The 19777-nt window shown below is 46.1% G+C and overlaps 1 protein-coding gene across 1 annotated transcript; it reads left to right on the forward strand.

The window, feature by feature from the left end:
* Positions 1-4801: 4801 nt before the first annotated feature.
* Positions 4802-13221, forward strand: AQP8 (aquaporin 8). The gene is made up of 6 exons (XM_049903469.1): positions 4802-4813; positions 4953-5206; positions 7168-7294; positions 9809-10023; positions 11770-11904; positions 13159-13221. The coding sequence occupies exons 1-6, from the start codon at positions 4802-4804 to the stop codon at positions 13205-13207; spliced, it is 792 nt and encodes a 263-aa protein (XP_049759426.1). The 3' UTR covers positions 13208-13221.
* Positions 13222-19777: the final 6556 nt, after the last annotated feature.

The following is a 19777-nucleotide window of genomic DNA, read 5'->3' on the forward strand; positions in this document are numbered from 1 at the left end:
CTATCTTAGGGCAGGAATTGCACAGCGTCCACGTAATGCCTTTCTTTTTCCTCCTGGGCACATAGCTAGACTGCATTTCCATGATTTTGGAGTCAGGTGAAGTCAAGTGACTGAGTTCTAGCTAATCAAATACGGGTGAAAGTGGTATTTGCCATTTCTAGGCCTAAACCAAAACCAAACCCAGTGCCATTAAGTCGATTCCGACTCATAGCGACCCTATATCTCCTTTACAGCCCTGACAGGGAACACAACAGAGAATCCCTGAGGGAGCAGGAGAGCAGTGGGATGCAGACCCCAAAATCTCGTAAAAAGACCAGGCTTAATGGTCTGACCGAGACTAGAACTCTGGAGGTCATGGTCCCTAGACCTTCTGTTAGCCCAAGACTGGAACCATTCCCAAAGCCAACACTCTTCAGACAGGGATTGGACTGGACTATGATACTGGTGAGGAGTGAACTTCTTAGCTCAAGTAGACACATGAGACTATGTGGGCAGCTCCTGTCTGGAGGGGAGATGAGAATGCAGAGGGGGACAGAAGCTGGCTGAATGGACATGGGGAATACAGGGTAGAGAAGGAGTGTGCTGTCTTATTAGGGGGAGAGCAATTTGGAGTACATAGCAAGGTGTATATAAATTTTTGTATGAGAGACTGACTTGATTTGTAAACTTGCACTTAAAGCACAATAAAAAAAAACTAATTAAAAAAAAATCTGCCCATTCCTCTACATTCTTTCTTCCCCCATTTGCTGGGGGATGGAGAAGATCCAAGGACCTAGATGGTGGAGCTACAAATAGAAGCAGTCTGGTTCCCTGAATGACCAGTTGGTGAAGAGCCCTCTCTGGACTATTATGTGAACAAGGAATCAATTTTTAGTATGTTAAGTCACTGAAGTGTTGGGATTGTTTGTTACAGATCTTAGTCTTCTCTGACAAATACAAAGCTTAATAAACCAAAAAAAAAAAAAAACTTCTGCCATCAAGTCTTGATTCTGATGCATGGTGACCCCATGTGTTACAGAGTAGGACTGTAGTCCATAGAGTTTTCAGTAGCTGTGACTTTTCAGGAACAGATCACCAGACCTTTGTTCTGAGGCACCTCTGGATAGATTTGAACTGTCAGCCTTTCAGTTAGTAGCCAAGGGATTCAAAGAGCATAAACCAAAACAAAACCCAAACCCACTGCCGTCGAATCGATTCCGACTCATAACGACCCTATAAGACAGAACAGAACAGCCCCTAGGGTTTCCAAGGAGCGGCTGGTGGATTCCAACTGCTGACATGTTGGATAGCAGCCAAGCTCTTGACCACTGCACCACACAGAGCATAATAAAACCAAAAACCAAACCCTTTGCCGTCGAGTCATTTTATTGGGCACTTGCTCTGAATTGGGCACTGTGCTAAGTGCATCGTCTCATTTACTCTCCTCAACAATACTATGGGGTAAGTACAACCACTAGTCCATTTGTGCAGAAGGGCAACTGAGGCTGAGAGCGAAGGCAGTGGGTGAAGTCCAATCCCCAAAACTGGACTCAAGTGTCAAATTATGCCCTGCTGGCTCCCAGCATTACAGAAATGGGTTAAAATAGGGTAAGGCAGGGAGACCAGGTGGGGAGTTATTATAGTAATCCCAGCAGGGAGTTTCTGCCTGTGAGATGGGGAAAATAACAGGTTACTGTAAAGGCTAATTGAGAGAACGTGTGTGAGGTGTCCAATTCAGGGCCTAGCACTCAGCAAGTGTATGTAATAAATGTTAGTTTGGTTTTTTCAAGGGACAAATCAAGAACCAATGAAAGCCTGGACAAAGGCAGCAAAGAAATATTCAGGAAGGAGCCCTGATAGGACCCTGAGTGGTGCAAATGGTTTGCTCTGGGCTACTAACAGAAAGGTTGAACCCACCCAGCGGTGATGTGAAAGAAAGGCCTGGCAATCTACTTCTATAAGAGGAAACCCCCCAAAACTCTTTGTTGTCAAGTCGATTCTGACTTACAGTGACCCTATAGGACAGAATAGAGCTGCCACATAGGGTTTCCAATGCTGTAATCTTTAAGAAGCAGACTGCTACACCTTTCTCTTGCAGAGCAGCTGCTAGGTTTGAACCACCGACCTTTTGATTAGCAGCTGAGAGCTTAACCACTGCACCATCAGGATTCCTTTCTGTAAGATTACAGTCACTGAAAACCCTATGGAGCATAGTTCTACTCTGAAACACCTGGAATTGCCATGAGTCAGAGTCAACTTTTTTTTTTTAAAGAATTTTTATTGTGCTTTAAGTGAATGTTTACAAATCAAGTCAGTCTCTCACACAAAAACCCACATACACCTTGCCACACACTCCCAACCACTCTTCCCCTAATGAGACAGCCCGCTCTCTCCCTCCACCCTCTCTTTTCGTGTCCTTTTTGCCAGCTTCTAACCTCCCCCCCTTCATCTCCCCTCCAGGCAGGAGATGCCAACATAGTCTCAAGTGTCCACCTGATCCAAGAAGCTCACTCCTCACCAGCATCCCTCTCCAACCCATTGTCCAGTCCACTCCCTGTCTGAAGAGTTGGCTTGAGGAATGGTTCCTGTCCTGGAGCAACAGAAGGTCTGGGGGCCATGACCACCAGGGTCCTTCCAGCCTCAGTCAGACCATTAAGTCTGGTCTTATGAGAATTTGGGGTCTGCATCCCACTACTCTCCTCCTCCCTCAGGGGCTCTCTGTTGTGTTCCCTGTCAGGGCAGTCATCGGTTGTAGCCGGGCACCGTCTAGTTCTTCTGGTCTCAGGATGATGTAGTCGCTGGTTCATGTGGCCCTTTCTGTCTCTTGGGCTCTTAATCACCTTGTGTCCTTGGTGTTCTTCATTCTCCTTTGATCCAGGTGGGTTGAGACCAATTGATGCATCTTAGATGGCTGCTTGCTAGTGTTTAAGACCCCAGACGCCAAGTCAGAGTCAACTTGATGGCAACAGTTTTTTTTTTTTTTTTTTTTGGTTAGCAGTGACAGGACTTGGCAAAGAATGAGGGAGATGGGAAAGTCGGGGGTTGGACAACCATCTTATGCTGCCATTTATAGGGACGTGGAGGCAACATCTTACACAGTGTTCTGTGGGATGTGGAGGAGGTAGAGAACAGATCTAAAAATAATCAGTAAGAGCACAAACTCTGAGCCCTTCCAGAGGGCAGGTGTTCAAGAGACTTATAAGAGCATGGACCAACTACCCAACTCTTGGCCAGATGTATCCACTTCTTTCCTGAAGCAGTTACTTTTTGTCTAACATGAACTTGGACAAGTTCTTTAACTTCTTTCAGCCTCATTTTTATCATCCAAAGATGGGGGTCATAAATAATAGGACTTATCTCATAGGATTATTTTGACCCTGTGCAGAGTGCTTGGCACAGCGTCAGACATGTGGTGAGCAGTCAGTAAACGATAAAAACTATCACTGGAATTCTCTTATCTCTACATTATTTCTCTACGTCTATGCATATAAACACTCAGATAATAGTTACGAGCACAGAGCAGAACCTTGCTTGCCTTATTCACTGTAACATCTCCAGCTAGCTCTTAGAATGGTGACGCCTCACAGTATTTAAATATTTTTTGAATGGGTGAATAAGGAAACTCGTCTTTCCTTCCTTTCTCCCTCTCTCCCTCCTCCCTTCCTTTCTTTCCTTTCCATCCATCCTTCTATCCATCCATCCATCCATCTTTTCATTCATCCACCATCCATCTCAGAAAGACTTAGAAAGGAGCGTCGTGACTGAGCCCACCATTTTTACAATCACGAAAGCCGTGTAACTCTGGGACACTTAACTTTCCTTAAATTCCATTTTCTCATCTGTAAAATGGCTATAATAATAGTACCTATCTCATAGGGTTGTTGTGAGATTTAAATGAGATAATACATATATTTAGCCCAGTGCCTGGAACATAGAAAATGCTCAATAAATATGAATTACACATAAATGTAGATTTTTCATCAGTAGATAGTGGTATTGCACTTACCATTTGTGTGGCACTGGCAAAGCCCTTTACATGTATTAACTCATTTAAACCTGGCAACTCTATGACATTGGTAGTATCACTATGATACCCATTTCACTAAGTAACATGCTCAAAGTGACATTGCTAGTTCATGGCAGAGCTGGGATTTAAACCCAGGCAGCCTGTTTCCAAAGTCCACGGGCTTTACCCCTGTGCCACGCTGCTATTTGCTAGCCCCTGCTGCCCCTCACCTACCAGTGAACTGGTCATCTGTCTATACACTCAGACTTGGATCAGGCTAGCTGGGTGAGTGGACGTACAGGTGCCTCCCATGAGGAAATATTCATGGGAGTGCGTGGAAAACAATTGAGGGTGATATAGCTGTTGGTCAACATGTACAGTCCCGGCCCTCTGAGGCCCCTCTCAGGCCATCTGTACTGGTCTCCTTTGGGCAGTGGAGAGTGACCCAGGGGAGTTGGCCCTCCACCTCGTGCTGTGCGAGCCCTGGACTGCACTGCCCAGGTGACCCAGCCAAGCCATTACCTTTTCCCCTTGTTGGCAGAAAGCTCAGCAATCCTTGACACCCCCTCCCCTGCCCTGCCCTGCCCTGTTGAGATTAAAAAAAAAAAGTTTCCTTTTCTGGGCCTCAGAGCCACCTCCCACTTGGGCTTTATTGCTTTCTTGACACCCTTGGTGAGCCTCTGCAGCCCTTAAAAAGAGGCAGAACCTGTCATGGGATCAGTGGCTCCTGTCCGGGAGGTAAGGGTGGCCAGCACAGCAGGTGCAGACTTCCCAGCAGCTCAAGCAGGAGCTGGGTGCTGTCCCAGCTCAACCCTGATGTCTGGAGAGGTGAGCCCACCCCCGGCATCTTTCTCTCCCACCTGGCAGCCCAAGGGGTTGCTGAAAATTCATTCCAGGTTGAAGGGTCGGCTCCTCCTGTCTGGTCTCTCCTCCCACTCGGGCCCACTCTCTCTTTCTCCCTCTGCAGGTAGCTGAGGCCATGTGTGACCTAGAATTTGGCGGTGGCAAGGTGAAGGAGCACAGCACCAGTGACAGGTGGCATGTGCCTTGGTATGATCGGTTTGTGCAGCCCTGTCTGGTTGAGCTGCTGGGCTCAGCCCTCTTCATCTTCATTGGGTGCCTGTCGGTTATCCAGAACCAGAGCGACACTGGGTCGCTGCAGCCGGCCGTGGCCCAAGGGCTGGCCTTGAGCCTTCTCGTTGCCATATTGGGGAACATCAGGTGAGACGAGTGCCAGGCAATCAGCCTGTAATTTGGGGAGCTGGGTGTGGGCATGGCTGCTGGCAGGGACCCCTGGGCACTCACTCAGGGTTCCAGGAGGCACTGAAGATGGGAGTGTGGGATGGGGAGTCAGACTGCCTGGGTTCAAGCTTCACTCTGCAGCCTATGAGCTCTGTGGCCTTGGCTAAGTCAGTCCCCAAACCAAAGCTCCCCGCGTATAAAATGGGAATAATAGATTGCTTTAAAAATTATCTTCTTTTTCAAGCCTACACATATATAGGGCTAACCATTTGCCAGGCACTATTCAAGCACTTCATAAATATTAACTCATCTAATCCTCACAACAACGCCGTGGGGTAGGTACTATGGTTATTCCCATTTGCAACTGTGGAAGAGAAAGATCTTGCAACTTGTCCAAGATTGTATGGCTATGTAGCCGCAGAGCCAGCAGTCAAGCCCTGCCTGACTGGCTCCATCGCCTGAACCTGTATGCCTCATGGAGGAGACAGGAGAATTGAATAAGGACAAAAGCTTGGCACATATTAGGTGCTTAGCCAATATTGCTTTCAGTGCTACTGTTATCCTTAGAAAGGAGATTTTACTCCAGCCTAGGGTCTTCCTGTGGGTCTGCAGACACAGGCAGAAGAGCATCCCAGCCTGCCAGAGGGTGAGTAGAGGGGAGGTGCCGGGAGAGTGGAGGGGCTCCTCTTGCCTTTTCTGCCAGTGCAGATGGGAGCTCAGTGGGCTCCCAGGAGAACCACAGTAATGATCAATATCTAGGACATGGCTGGTCTGTATTTAATCCCATTCAGAAAATAGACCTGAATAAGGAAATTGAAATACTGTTTCCCAGAAAATCAGAATAGGAAGATGGAGAAATTTAATGTCCTTCTTTAAAAGTCCAAGGAAGCTGCAGGTAGAATAAAAGGACATGGTCTTTGGTTTAGAAGGGTCCAGGGTTGAATGCAGCCTTTGTCACTTAGCTTGGTGGTCAGAGCCAGTAGCTGAACGTCTTTGTCCACAGTGGTATAAATGGGGGTAATAATAGCTTATTGAGTAATAATTTATTGAATACTAACAATATGCTAGACCTGGCAGAGCTGGGATTTGAAGCCAGGCCAGCTGGCTGGAGAGACCGTCTCTTATGCACTCCAGTCCAGTGCCTCTCTGTCACACTATTCTTTTATTCAATGATTTGCTTTTTCTACAAATATTTATTGAGCACCTATGAGGCTGTTGAGTGGATCCAAGACAATGTATGTAAAGCACCCAGCACAGCACTTGGTACACAGTAGGTATTCAATAAATATCTATTGAATGAATGAACGAATGAACTAAAAAAAAAGTCTTGATTGTTTTGCTGTTAATGAGTGTGAAGTTACTCTAGGGAGTATGTGTTGTCCTCAGATGGTCTAGCCTTCTCCTGGTTGAGCCATACTCTGAGTAACAGTTTTTTTCTTCATTTGGGCTTGGGGAGATGGTGGAGAGGAGAGGTCAATGACCTGAGAGAGTTTTAACTACGGTTTCCTGAGAGAGGTCAGCGTCCCCCACCACCACGTCTGTGCGTTAGCAGAGCCAGGCTAAGCTTGATCATGGCCCCAAGTAGAGACCAACTGACCCCTTTTCCTGGTCATCTGCCTGGCCCCTCCCTACTTATTGAGCCGGAGCATCAGCTGGTGCTTCCCAATAATTTATGAAGTTTGTGGGGTCTGGGTTTAGGGCAGGAAAGGGGCTGCTCTTCTTTTCCTGGCTCTCCACCATATCCCTCACCCGACCCCTGGCACCTCACGAAAATGTGGGAGATGTGGTGCCTGTCTCTAGTTGGGCTGGGAACGTTGACTGGCCCTGGCCCTGCAAAGACAGCCTGGGCAGCTGGTTGGGACACATTTTCACAGGTGACAGCCCGGATGTCAGCCCTAGACTTTGACCTCATGACTTCTTTCTTCTCTTGCTGGTTCTAGCGGCGGACACTTTAACCCTGCGGTGTCCCTGGTGGCTATGCTGATTGGAGGACTCAACCTGATAATGCTCTTTCCCTACTGGATCTGCCAGCTGTGCGGTGGACTGATCGGGGCCGCCTTGGCCAAGGTGGGTGACCCCGAGGGGGTTGGGCTGGTGGTTCCAGCTCTGATGGGGCTGCTGGAGGGGTGTGTTTGAGAGGGGCGGCGGGGAGGTCCTACTCTTTGCTGGTTTTCTCCAGTGGAACAAATCCCTTTACTGCTGGGGAGGGGGACACTTAAAGGGCCTACGTGTTTGGACACAGCCCTTCCTTGGACAGACCAGGAGGCAAAATCCAGGACGTAAGTTTTTTCTTCCTGACCCCAATTCTTGCAATGGAGTGGATTTGGATAGTTCTAGTATTTTTTCTTTCATTCAGTCTACAAATATCTCACTGAGCTCTGAGTGAGAATACAAAGGCGAATATGGTTATTCTCCTTAAGAAACTCCTGCACTAACTTTCCCATATGTTCTCCGGTTTGCTCACTTTTAAGCAGTTACTCTACACCTGATGGGAGTCTGTATTTCATTTGTTTGGAATCCTCACATCCCAAAAGGAAGGCTATCCCTAGATTTTTTATACCTGTACACACATAACTCCTAAAAAGCCTTGGTGGCTAGAGCCAGTCAAGTGTCCCAGCCCAAATAGAGACAGACTCTCATTCTACAATGGTTAAGTGCTTGGCTGTGCAAGAGAAAGCCTTGGTGATCTGGCCCTGTAAAAATTACAGCCAAGAAAACCCTATGAGGCAGTTCGACTCTGTCATATGGGGTCACTATAAGTCAGGATCGAATTGACACACTCAACAGCAACAATGTAACTTCATGAACCCTGGACCCTCAGATCCATTTCCCCCATGTCCCTCTTCCAGCCTGGCTGGAGCTGCCCATGCAAAGGCTTGAAGCAAGTTCTCACTATCATCATTGGGTCTTGCTACTTAAATTGTGGCCCAGGGAACTAGCAGTGTCAGCATTCTCCAGGAGCTGGTTAGAAATGCAGAATCTCAGGCTTTACCCCAGACCTACAGAATCAGAATCCGCATTTTAACATAATACTCTGGTGATTCGTGTCCAAGTTAAAGTTTGATAAGTATGGATAGAGTGACAGCTCTCTGATGTTTGCTTGGGGGTCAGGAGATCTTCTCCAGGTTAACAATTTCGTGCCCCCTCCTTCCATTGACCAAGCTTAAGGTCTGATCTCCAACCAGCCTTAACTCTTCAAAACACTGTCCTGGCTTCCCTTATTTCTCTCTCTCTCTTCCCGTTCCTTCCTCCCTCTTTCCTTCCCTCCCTCTGTCCTTCCTGCCTTCCTTCCCTTCCTTCTTTCCTTCCACCCTATCTCCCTCCCTCTCTTGCCTTTTTCCCTTAAGTCTCAGTTCAACCAAGGGCCTTTGCTCGGGGTGTGTGTGTGTTGTGTGTGTGTGTGTGTGTGTGTGTAGGGGAGTAGTGGGTGTGAATGGGGGAGCCCTGTCAGCCTAGCTGGGGTCTGGTCTATAGCTACAAAAGCTGCAGACTTTGGTCTTAAATCTCCTTTCACTGTCTTTTGCTGCCCGTCTCTCCGTGTCCTCATTTGAGACCCACAGCGTGTTTCCCTGTCTGTAGAATGGGGGGCCATACTTTCCTATTCTCTATGGAAGAGTGCCCAGACTCAAGCCCTGCCACTGGCAGACTTGTCAAACATGATGTGACAAGGGTAGAGCAGCAGCTAGCGTTCACTGAGCACAGCCCTTGGCTCAGTACTTTATATTTATCCTCTCATTCACTCTCCCAACAACTGCAATCCTCAGAGAGCACTCTGTATGTGCCAGACACTCCAAGGGCTTTCCATGTGAGCTAGGAGCTATTGCTATCAGCCCCAGTTTACAGGTGAGGAAACAGAGACACAAAGAAGTAAGTAACTTGCCTAAGTTCAGACAAGTTGGTCAGCAGCAGAGCTGAGATTTGGTCCAGAGTCCAGATGCTTGTCTGCTCCCAGTCTTCTATGTCAAGGGGCTGTCTTAATCCCTGAGGCCTGTTTCCTGTGAAGCTGATTGAGCTGGAGCTTCTGGACTGTCCTTGCACAGCCCCTTTCAAGGCCCCGACAAAGTCCAGCAATGTGTTAACCTGGACATGTGTTTGTAGAGTTGCAAAAGTAAGATGCTTTTCTTTCTTTCCTGTGGGTTCATTCTTTTTTTTTTTTCCAATGCAACAATTTCTACATGTATAATTCAGTAGCATTGATTACATTGTGTTGTGCAACCAAATCCTTTTTGAAACTATTCCACCATCATTAACAAACTCAATGCAAAATAAGATATCTTCGTATTATTTTTCTCAGAGGGTCATCTGAGTTACGTAAGCTTCAGGCCCACAACACTTGGAGCCACTGCTAGGGTATTTCCAGTCTTCAGATGAGCAAAGTGAAGCTCACACAGAGTCACACAGTAAAAAATGGCAGAGCTGGAATGCGAACCCAGATCTGCCCGACTACACAGTGTGATTCATCTATGTTTGACCATAACCCTCCACTGGTTCTCAAGGTGGGGGTAAGCATTTGGGCTCCTTCCCCTCAGCTCCAAGCAGTCTTTCTGCCGACATGTGAGGTGGGACTGCTTCTCTCCACAGGCGGTGAGTTCCGAGGACAGGTACTGGAACGCATCGGGAGCGGCCTTCGTGACAGTCCAGGAGCCAGGGCAGGTGTTGGGAGCAGTGGTAGTCGAGGTCGTCCTGACAATACTGCTGGCTCTGGTCGTATGCATTGGCGTCATCAACGAGAGGACCCATGATGCTCTGGCTCCCTTCTTTGTTGGCTTCTCCGTCATTGTGGCTGTCCTGGCTGGGTGAGCTCCACTTGGACTGTGGGAGGGCTCCATCAGACAGAAGACAGTGCCCAGACTTGGCCAAGTCTCTGTTCTGGAGGACACCAGGCCTGAAGAGCCTACCTGAGGGTCACACACTCAGTTGCCAATAGGGGCTGGGACGGAAATGCAAATGGGGGAAGTAGGCTGGCATTGAGCAACAATAGGGAGTGCTGATGACTGTAGTATCTAAGGAGGCCACCACTGCTCTGCTGTAGTAAATTGTTGCTGGGTAGGAGTGTGGTCCTGGAGTGACTCTTCTTCCAATTCCATTCAAGGAAAGACAGAAATATAGATATTTCTGTGAAATTTTCTAGTTTTTGATGTGTTCATTCAGCTGGTGGGCAGTCTGGCTTTAGCCCCTGGCTTACAAAGAGCATGCATACCCCTTGTCTCACTGATTTTTCAGCCTTTCAGCAGGCATGGGAGAGGGTTAAGGAGGCAAGGGGCTATCTTTCCATTTTATCCATGATGAAACTGAGGCTCAGACAAGATAGAAGTGGCATATTTAAGGTCATTGGGCAGTGGAAAATTAAGTGACAGATCTAGGCTCAGACAAGATAGAAGTGGCATATTTAAGGTCATTGGGCAGTGGAAAATTAAGTGACAGATCTAGAACAAGAGGGGGTGGGGGAGCCCCTTTCCGATGGCCAACTCCTTTCTTTGAGCACAGAATCAAGTCTAGCCTTTCTCCTGGGCCAGACCTACCGTCATCTTTTGGGAGGTGGAGTCTAGGGAGGGCTGGGGAAGGTGTGTATAAAGCTGTAGCAATGCTTTGCTGCCGTCTAGTGGCATTTGGGGAGCCCTGGTGGTGCGGTGGTTAAGAGCTTGGCTGCTAGCCCAAAGGTCTGCAGTTGGAATCCGCCAGCTGCTCCTTGGAAACCCTATGGGGCAGTTCTACTCTGTCCTATAGGGCTGCTATGAGTCAGAATTAACTGGATGGCAAAGTGCTTTTTTTTTTTTTTCAGTGGCATTTGGTTCACTGACAAACCTATTGAATCATACACTTATGACTTTGGCTACTGGGCATGGACGGGGTGGGGTAAAGTCTGCGGGACCTCAGCTTGAGAGTGGGGAAAGAATGTAGACACCAGTACTAGCAAGGTGAACCTGAGGAAGAATCCCCCTATAGCAGACCCTGAGCCCCAAGCTTGTGGCACAAGAAGGCCTCAGTCTGGCTCAGCCAGATTATAGTTAACAAACAGTTACTGCATGTGAATTATATGCGGGGCATGAGGCTCTACATGCATTTTCTCATTCTCTCCTGACAACAGCCTATGAGATAGGTACTTTCAGCTCAGTTTTACCAGTGAGGAGACCGAAGTACATGGAAGTTAAACACAGGTCACAAAGCTAGAAATAACTGAGCAAGGTTTTGAACCTAGGTCAGTGTGACTCCAGAATTCACAAAGTTGACTTTTCTTTACAGACTTTGGAGAGGACCTAGTTCTATCTTCTCTTCCTGTCATCACCAAAATGCTGGTCATTTTGCTAGAAGGATGTGTGGGGAGTGGCAAGCTGTACGCTCTCGAGGAGGGGTCAAACTTTTCACTTCCTAGTGTTAATAACCTCTTTATGTTTTCTTTGGGATACACCCTGGAGCCTATGATACAGTAGCTTAGAACAGTTTCTGGATGGCTTGACCCAGGCCTAGTTGAGGAAATGAACTTGAGATGAGTTCAGGCCTGGCTAAGACCTTACTTGACCAGTGTGGCTGGGTGTTTACAGGGGTGCTGTGTCTGGAGCCTGCATGAACCCTGCTCGTGCCTTTGGACCTGCTGTGATGACCAACCACTGGGACTTCCACTGGATCTACTGGCTGGGCCCACTCCTGGGCAGCCTGTTCGTAGGAGTACTCGTCAGGTAGGGGCATGACAGCTAAGAGAGCCCAGGGCTAAAGGGTTGGGCTCTCACTCTTATTGGAGAAAGGAAGAGGGAGCCTAATGCAGAGGCAAAGATATAGCTCTCTCTTGGACCTTTGGTTGCAAGTGACAGAAATCCATCTCAAGACAGCTTAAATCATGAAGTAGAATTAGTTGGTTCCCATAATTGAAGGGTTTGCAGGTAGCACTGGCTTCATGGAGGAGCTCAAACAATGTCCTCAGGCCTTGGTTTTTCTCTGGGGCTCTACTTTCCTCTGTGTGGGCTTCATGTGTAAACAAACTCTCTAATAGAGGCCAAGATGTTCACCAGCCACTCTAGGCTTACCTCATAGCAGTTTAGCAACTCCAGAGAAAATAGAACAGTTTCCTTTGTTCTGTTTCTGAGTCTGATGTTCACTGGTTTGGACTGGCCCCGCTTGGGTCCTGTGTCCATTTCCGAATTGATCACTGTGGCTATGGGGGTAAGACACTCTTATTGGCTAGGTCTGGAGCATGAGCCTACTGGGGTGTTACCTGAACAACTGTTCGGAGAGTGGAGAAGAGGAGTTCCCCACAGAAGTGTTATACAACTCCAGGGGTTCCCATTTGCATGAGAAAACTGTGTGAATGGTGCCCCAAGACCATGCATATCAGGGGGTGCCATTCATATAAGATACAGTGTAAGTAGTGCTCCCAGGTTTGTGCAACAGGTCATCAGGATAAAATTACCAGAGGGATAAGTGAAATCCATGTAGAAAAAAGTCACAAAGGCCCCCTTCATCCTGCTTGACTGCTCACTCTTGGCTCTCTTCTTTGGGCCTGAAGGACCCTCAGGGTCCTGTTGTCTCTGCTCCAGGTAGTCCAGAGATTAGCATCTGGATTTGGTACGAATTGGGCTTGTCTCCCACCGTCTGGGCGAGGGCAGGCACTGGGCTGGGCTGATCTAGACTGCTTGTACCATTACCCAGCTACCGTCCCATAAGCCTTCACAACCTAATCTGTGGCTTCATGGAAAGCATCTCTAATAATCTTCCATCTGTTGCTTTCAGGATGGCAGAGAGTAGCATCTTCTGGAAAAGAATGGGAAACTAAACAGAAAACACTTTCTCTCTCTCCCTAAGGGGATCTGACTCTTGAGGTTGGAAAGGCTCAGGAAGGCATCTCTCTGAGAAATTCTGGGCTTGAAGATATTTGATGGAGGGCTGGGTCTCTCTACCAGTGTCTCAGACAACTTACTGGACTGTCTTTCTTATAGACTCTTCAGTGGTAATGGGAAAAACAGCCCTATCCAAAAGGGCAGGTGAAGCTGAGATGGTGGAGTTCCTGCTGCCCCAGGTGCCCTCAGGTGACCAGTCCTGGACTGTAGACAGGGCAGCTTCTGCACTACCTGCTAAGGCAGAGCCTAGAGGAGCAACTAACCTGCCTCTCCTGACTGGACCTGACTGCTTGAATAGACGGACTGCTGCTAAGTCTCAAGGATACTCTAGGTTCTTTGAATTCCTCTGTGTTCAACAGAGACTTCGGCCTGGGGAACGTGCTGTCGGCACTGCCCAGAGGAAGGTGGAAAATAGGTCAACAGAAGAATTTTTCTTTACAGGGAAGGTTCCAGGATCAGAAACACAGTTGGAAGAGGTGGCTGTTTATGTACCTCAGCACATTCCTCTTACCCCTTTCTTCTCTCTTGTTCTTAATTCCTCTGTACAGAGGGCCTCCTGTGGCCTGAGCACTTCCTTGTTTCCTGATCTGCCAACCTAGCTTTGCAATAAATAGTCCAGTATTTCTCCCATATGCCCATTGGCTTTCATTTCAGAAATGGACACTGCTGGAGAGGAAGCAAAAGTCCAGGACTGGGCCTTGGCTGTCCAGAGTCTAGTTAAGCTTAGAGCCCAGCCTAGAGTCCAGTGCCCAAAGTAGGTACTCAGAGTGCAGTGCAGTCTAGAGTCCATCTACCACTCAGTCAGACCCATCTTACAGCCCAACCTGGAGCTCAGAGTCCAGTTTAGAGTCCGGTTGTGATCTCAGAGTCATTTCCAGATCACAGATCTCAGGACCCTTCTCAATGCCCAACCCAGAGTCCAGTGGCCAGTTTAGTGGCCAGGACTATCTAGAACATGGATCAGCCCATTCCTATCCAGCCAAACACCACACTCAAGCTGGGGATATGTGGGTATGGGGGTGGGGCAGAGCTGCAAGGATTTCCCAAGGAGGTAGACTTCTGAGAAAGGGGCATGATTATAGGCCTGGAGTGACAGTGGCATGTGGATGGAAGATGTGAGTGTAGGATGAAAAGACACATTCTAAACCTTGCACCCTACAAGTAGAGTGTGTATCGTCTCTGTGAGAATCTATATGTCATTTACGGAAGATGATTGTTATAATACCGTAAAGAAAGCAAACAAACAAACCTGTTGCCGTCGAGTCAATTCCGACTCATAGCAATCCTACAGGACCGAGCAGAATTGCCCCACAGGGTTTCCAAAGAGCAGCTGGTGGATTTGAACTGCCAACCTTTTGGTTAGCAGCCGATCCCTTAACCACTGTGCCACCAGTGCTCTGACCATAAAGGAGTATTAGGGAAAAATAATTTTCAACAACAAACAAAAAACTCACATACTTCTATAAGATGACTGAAATGCTCACCTGAGTAAAAATGAAGAAAATGCCGTTTGGAGAAAATAAAAAATACAGTTAAGAGACTGCCCATTGAGGAAATGGACATACTGTATACTCAAACATCTGAAACATTCTGGGAGAAACAGAGTAACAAATAAGAATAACAACAACAATAAATCTAAAGAAAGAAAAAGGAGGAAATAATATGACAAAATCAGAAACAACCAAATTAGAGCACTCACAATGAAAAAATGTTAAAAATTACCATCGCTTTTGGCGAAATAAAGAAAGAAATAAATCTTTGAAAAAACTAGTTTGAACCCACCCACAGGTACCTCAGAAAACAGGCCTGGCGATCTTCTAAAAGATCACAGCCTTGAAAACTACGGAGCACAGCTCTACTCTGCACACTTGGGGTCGCCATAAGTTGGAACTGACTCGATGGCAAGTAACAACACACACATATAACATTTACCGTGTGTCTAATATATATATATATATTACTATATGTGTGAGGAGCCTTGGCGACACAGTGGTTAAAGGGCTTGGCTGCTAACCAAAAGGTCAGTGGATTGAACCAACAGTTGCTCCGCAGGAGAATGACATGGCAGTCTGCTTCTGTGAATATTTACAGCCTTGGAAACCCGATGGGGCAGTTCTGCTCTGTCCGATAAGGTTGCTACGAGTCAGAATCAATTTGATGGCAGTGGGTTTGGTTTGGTTTGGGGAATATACATGTGTGTATATAAAAATACGTACACACACGCATACAGGTAGTCCCTGACTTACAACATCTCTGTCCTAAGTCATTTCTGATGTAACTCCGATACCTTTTTTTTGTTTCCATTGTTACTGCCTTTTAAAAAAAAATTATTGTGCTTTCAGTGAAAGTTTACAAATCAAGTCAGTCTCTCATACAAAAACTTATACACACTTTGCCATGTACTCCTAGCTGCTCTCCCTTTAATGAGACAGCACACTCCTCCTCTCCACCCTGTATTCCCTGTGACCATTCAACCAGCTTCTGTCCCCCTCTACCTTCTCATCTCGCCTCCAGACAGGAGTTGCCCACATAGTCGCATGTGTCTACTTGAGCCAAGACGCTCACTCCTCACCAGTATCATTTTCTGTTTTATAGTCCAGTCCAATCCCTGTCTGAAGGCTTGGCTTTGGGAATGGTTCCAGTCTTGGGCTATCAAAGGGTCTGGAGTGTTATTGCCTTTATCTTTATAAATCTGATCATTGAACATCTGGAAGTGAACATGTTAGAATGATACATCAGCAAATTACGAGTTGCAATATTGTAGGTAGCACATATTACTGACAATAAGATGTATTAAAAAAAAAAAAAAACCAAAACTGATGGTCTTAAGTGCAGTTTGTTCTAACTTGAATCCGTTGTAAGTCAGGGACTATCTGTCTGTGTGTGTGTTGATAGATACATAGATATAATTGTTGTTCTGTGCTGTGGGGTTGATTTCAGCTCATAGCGACTTTATAGGACAGTGCAGAACTGCTCCGTAAGGTTTCCTAGGCTGTAAATCTTTACAGGAGCAGATTGTCAGGTCTTTTCTCCCACGGAATGGCTGGTGGGTTCGAACTGCCAACCCTTCAGTTAGCAACTGAGTGTTTAACCATTGTGACCACCAGGGCTCTCTCTCTCTCTCCACACACACACACATACATACATACATACATATATATATATATATATATATATAAACCAAACCCAGTGCCATCAAGTCAATTCCGACTTATAGCGACCCTATAGGACAGATTAGAACTGCCCCATAGAGTCTCCAAGGAGCATCTGGAGGATTCCAACTGCCGACCCTTTGGTTAGCAGCCATAGAGCTTAACCACTACACCACCAGGGTTCCCGTGTATAACATATATATAGTATTTACGTATAATATTGATAGATACCATTTATCGAGTATTCACTATGTGATGTGCCAGGCACTGTACTGAATGCTTTACACGCATTCCCTTATTTAATTCTCACAACAATCTGATAAGGCAGTGCAGTGAGTTGAAGAGTGTTCCTTCAAAATTCATGTCCACTCAAACCTCAGAATCTGACCTTATTTTGAAATAAGTTTTTTTTTTTGTAATAGGGTTTTTGAAGATGTAAATAAGGTAAATATTGAGATCAGATCATAGTGGGCTGGGCCCTAAATCCAATGAGACTGTCCCTTTAAGAGACAAGAAAGGCTATCACCCAGACACAGAGAAGAAAGGCATGCAAAGATGGAGGCAGATATTGGAGTTAAACAGACACAAGTCAAAGAATGCTGGGAGCCACCAGAAGCTGGAAGAGGCAAAGGACTTACCCACTGAGACTTCAGAGGTACCACGGCTCTGCCGACACCCTGATTTCAGACTTCTGGTCCCAGTAGTGTAAGATAATAAGTTTTAAGCCACCAAGTTTGTGGCAATTTGTTACAGCAGCCCTAGAAACTACAGGTAGGTGCTTTTATTACTCTCATTTCCAGAGGAGCAAATGGAGATCCCAAGAGATGCAGTTACCCAAAGTCACAGAGCTAGTAAATTCATGGAGACAATATTCAAGATCACGTATGCTGGACTGCAGGGTCCATACTTTTCATCATCACACTTTACTGTTTCTGAAGAACATACAATATTGTATCTCTTGCGTTGTCTCCTACCTGCTTCTTGGTCCCACATTAACAGGGAGACAGAAAGACATGCATTATAGCTCTCCTCACTCTTAACTTGCAATTGAATTTCAAGTCCTGGTCTTCAATTTCTAGACTATAAACTCTTGGGAGCAAGATCCATGCGAATTCATCTTTGTAACTCCACATTAGTGCTGACTGTTAGGGTAGGGGCTCGGTTAGTATTTGGTGATTGAATGAATGGCATAGGCTGAACCCCACGACTCCCAAATTTATTCTGACCCTAGAGGTAGATTCTGGAATTGACCTGGATCACCTAAATTGGCCCCCACCCACTTCCTGGTTTTTCAGTAACAAAGATGTCACAGGATTTTAGGATGTTAGAGCTAGGAACTCTATTATAGTAGTAATATTAGTGGCTAGGAGTTTGGATTCTGTGAAAGATCTGATTTCAAATTTCAGGACCATTACTTTTTTGCTGTATGGACTTGAAGTGGCTATTTTACTTCTTTCAACTTGAGCTTCCTCATCTGTAAAATGGAATTCTCAGAATGTTTGTGAGAATTAAGTAACATATTGTTTGTAAAGCCTTAGCACTGTGCCTAGTACATAGTAACAGCAGAACCCGTTAGCTCTCATATTCCTTGTCTTCCTCTAATCAAAGGGCTTGCAATTTATGGGTATCAGAATTATGGCAAGAGGGTGGAGTTTTGGCAAGGAGTTTGTAAATGTATTCGGCATATATGTATTTACGCAGTCAGCTGCCCTTATAGAAGGGTTCTTGGGCCTGCCAAGGTGAAAGAGTTTGGAAACACTCATCCTGTCCAACTCCCCAAACCAAGAGGCTAAATAATTCAACCATGATCATACAGTGATCTAGCTGAAGTGCTCCATTAGAATCTAGGATTTTGGACTCACAGTTTGGTGCTCCTTTGCAACAGGCACACACTGCTCCTGACCCTCAGAATACAAATGTTGATTCGTTTATTTTGGCAGAATTGGTTTGAGTCCTCACGTGCCATGGCATTGGGAATCCTAGTATTGCACCCTTGCATCTCCCCCGCACCAGGTTGTCCAAAATTCCTAAAGAAATCCAAAAAGGAAGTGTACTAGTCTTCTACTTTCAGGTGGGGAAGAGTCATGTTTACTTTTTAGTTTGCACGCACTGCTGCTGCCATTCTCCTCCCTGCCACATTGTGTCGCTGTTGAGAGCTGGTCTTCACAGATGGTACATGCTGTAGCTAAGTCACACTTGCCCAGATCTCTGTCCAGTCCACAATGGCTTCTTCAAAGAGGACATCTTTATTGACAATTTCACTCTTTCCATGCCAAGCTCAGGCACACGATCCACGAGCTCTATGCTCATGTTTCCAACAAACTTTAATGTCAAGTCCTTTCAGGTCCCTTCTCTCTGCCCCTAGAATAATTTCCCCCAATGACATTCTCCAGAATCTTACTGCCTGAGTGGGTTTAAGCATTTGCCTCTCGTGGAACCCAAAGCCATTGTTCCTCCTCCCAAGTCCCTGGGACCCATCTTGGAGTTTGAAGGTTGTGACCAGCTATGTTCCTTTTAGTGCTTGCATTTACTCCCCTCCCTGTCCTGGACAATAAAATCTAATTGCCTCAATTGATTTACAGGAACTGAAAATTGTCCCTTAGAGATATTTGTTTTCCCTTAGAGATTTAAAAATCTCTCACCCAATTCCCAGACCTGAGTCAGTTCACTAAATCCCCATAAAGGAGTGGGAGGTCAGGTAACCTTGTGGAAGAACCCTGTTATAACACTGCACATGAATTTCGTTGAGCCTTTATCTTAGCTTTTTCCAAAAATATTTGTGGCCGTTGACTCAAGGAAAATACCCAACATAGTCAGGGACTCTTAGATACTGACTGTAAGCAGTTAAAATTCTTGAGGACACTGAGTATTATTGTGGACTGCTGAAAAGAGTGGAGGCTTATGAAGCCCCAGTGACAAGTACACTTTGCCTGGAACCCACCTCGTATTTAGGTGCACTGGCTTTCTAAACCAATCTAGAGGTTCATCCTACAGTGCCTGAGACTACCGTTGGAAAATATATCCTCAGCAAGTGGCAAAACCTCTACGTTGACTCTCTGACCCACGGAGTTGGATGTGTTATAAGGACTACGTAGAAGCCAATGGAACTTTTTGTTTCTACTAAAATAGTAAATAAAAAACAACCCTGTATCCTTGAACTCTTGAGCTTTGTTTGCCATAAAAGGCTGCGAATGGGTGCCTCAACCAGGAATACATGCACTCTGAGCACCCAAGGCTAACTCTACCTTAGATTAGAGCCAGCCATTACTTGGGGCAATGGCGGTGACAACTATCAGAGAACTGCTGCACAGAAACAGCTGTGAACTTACAAAAAAATTCCTGTTAGTTGTAAGGTACAGCAGTGAACTGGAAAGAGACTGAAATATTTTTTAATTAGCTACATACCAGGATCAGTTTTTATTAACCTCTTGGATTTCTTTTCCCTTAATAGAAAGACATCTTCAAATTATGGCAGAAATCAACGGGAAGTCATTTATTTCAGACATTTATTTCACATACGAGTTTTCAAGACATCTAGTCAACATTAATACAAAACAAATAAGACA

The sequence above is a fragment of the Elephas maximus genome, chromosome 12, assembly GCF_024166365.1.
Source record: "Elephas maximus indicus isolate mEleMax1 chromosome 12, mEleMax1 primary haplotype, whole genome shotgun sequence".
Classification (NCBI taxonomy): domain Eukaryota; kingdom Metazoa; phylum Chordata; class Mammalia; order Proboscidea; family Elephantidae; genus Elephas; species Elephas maximus.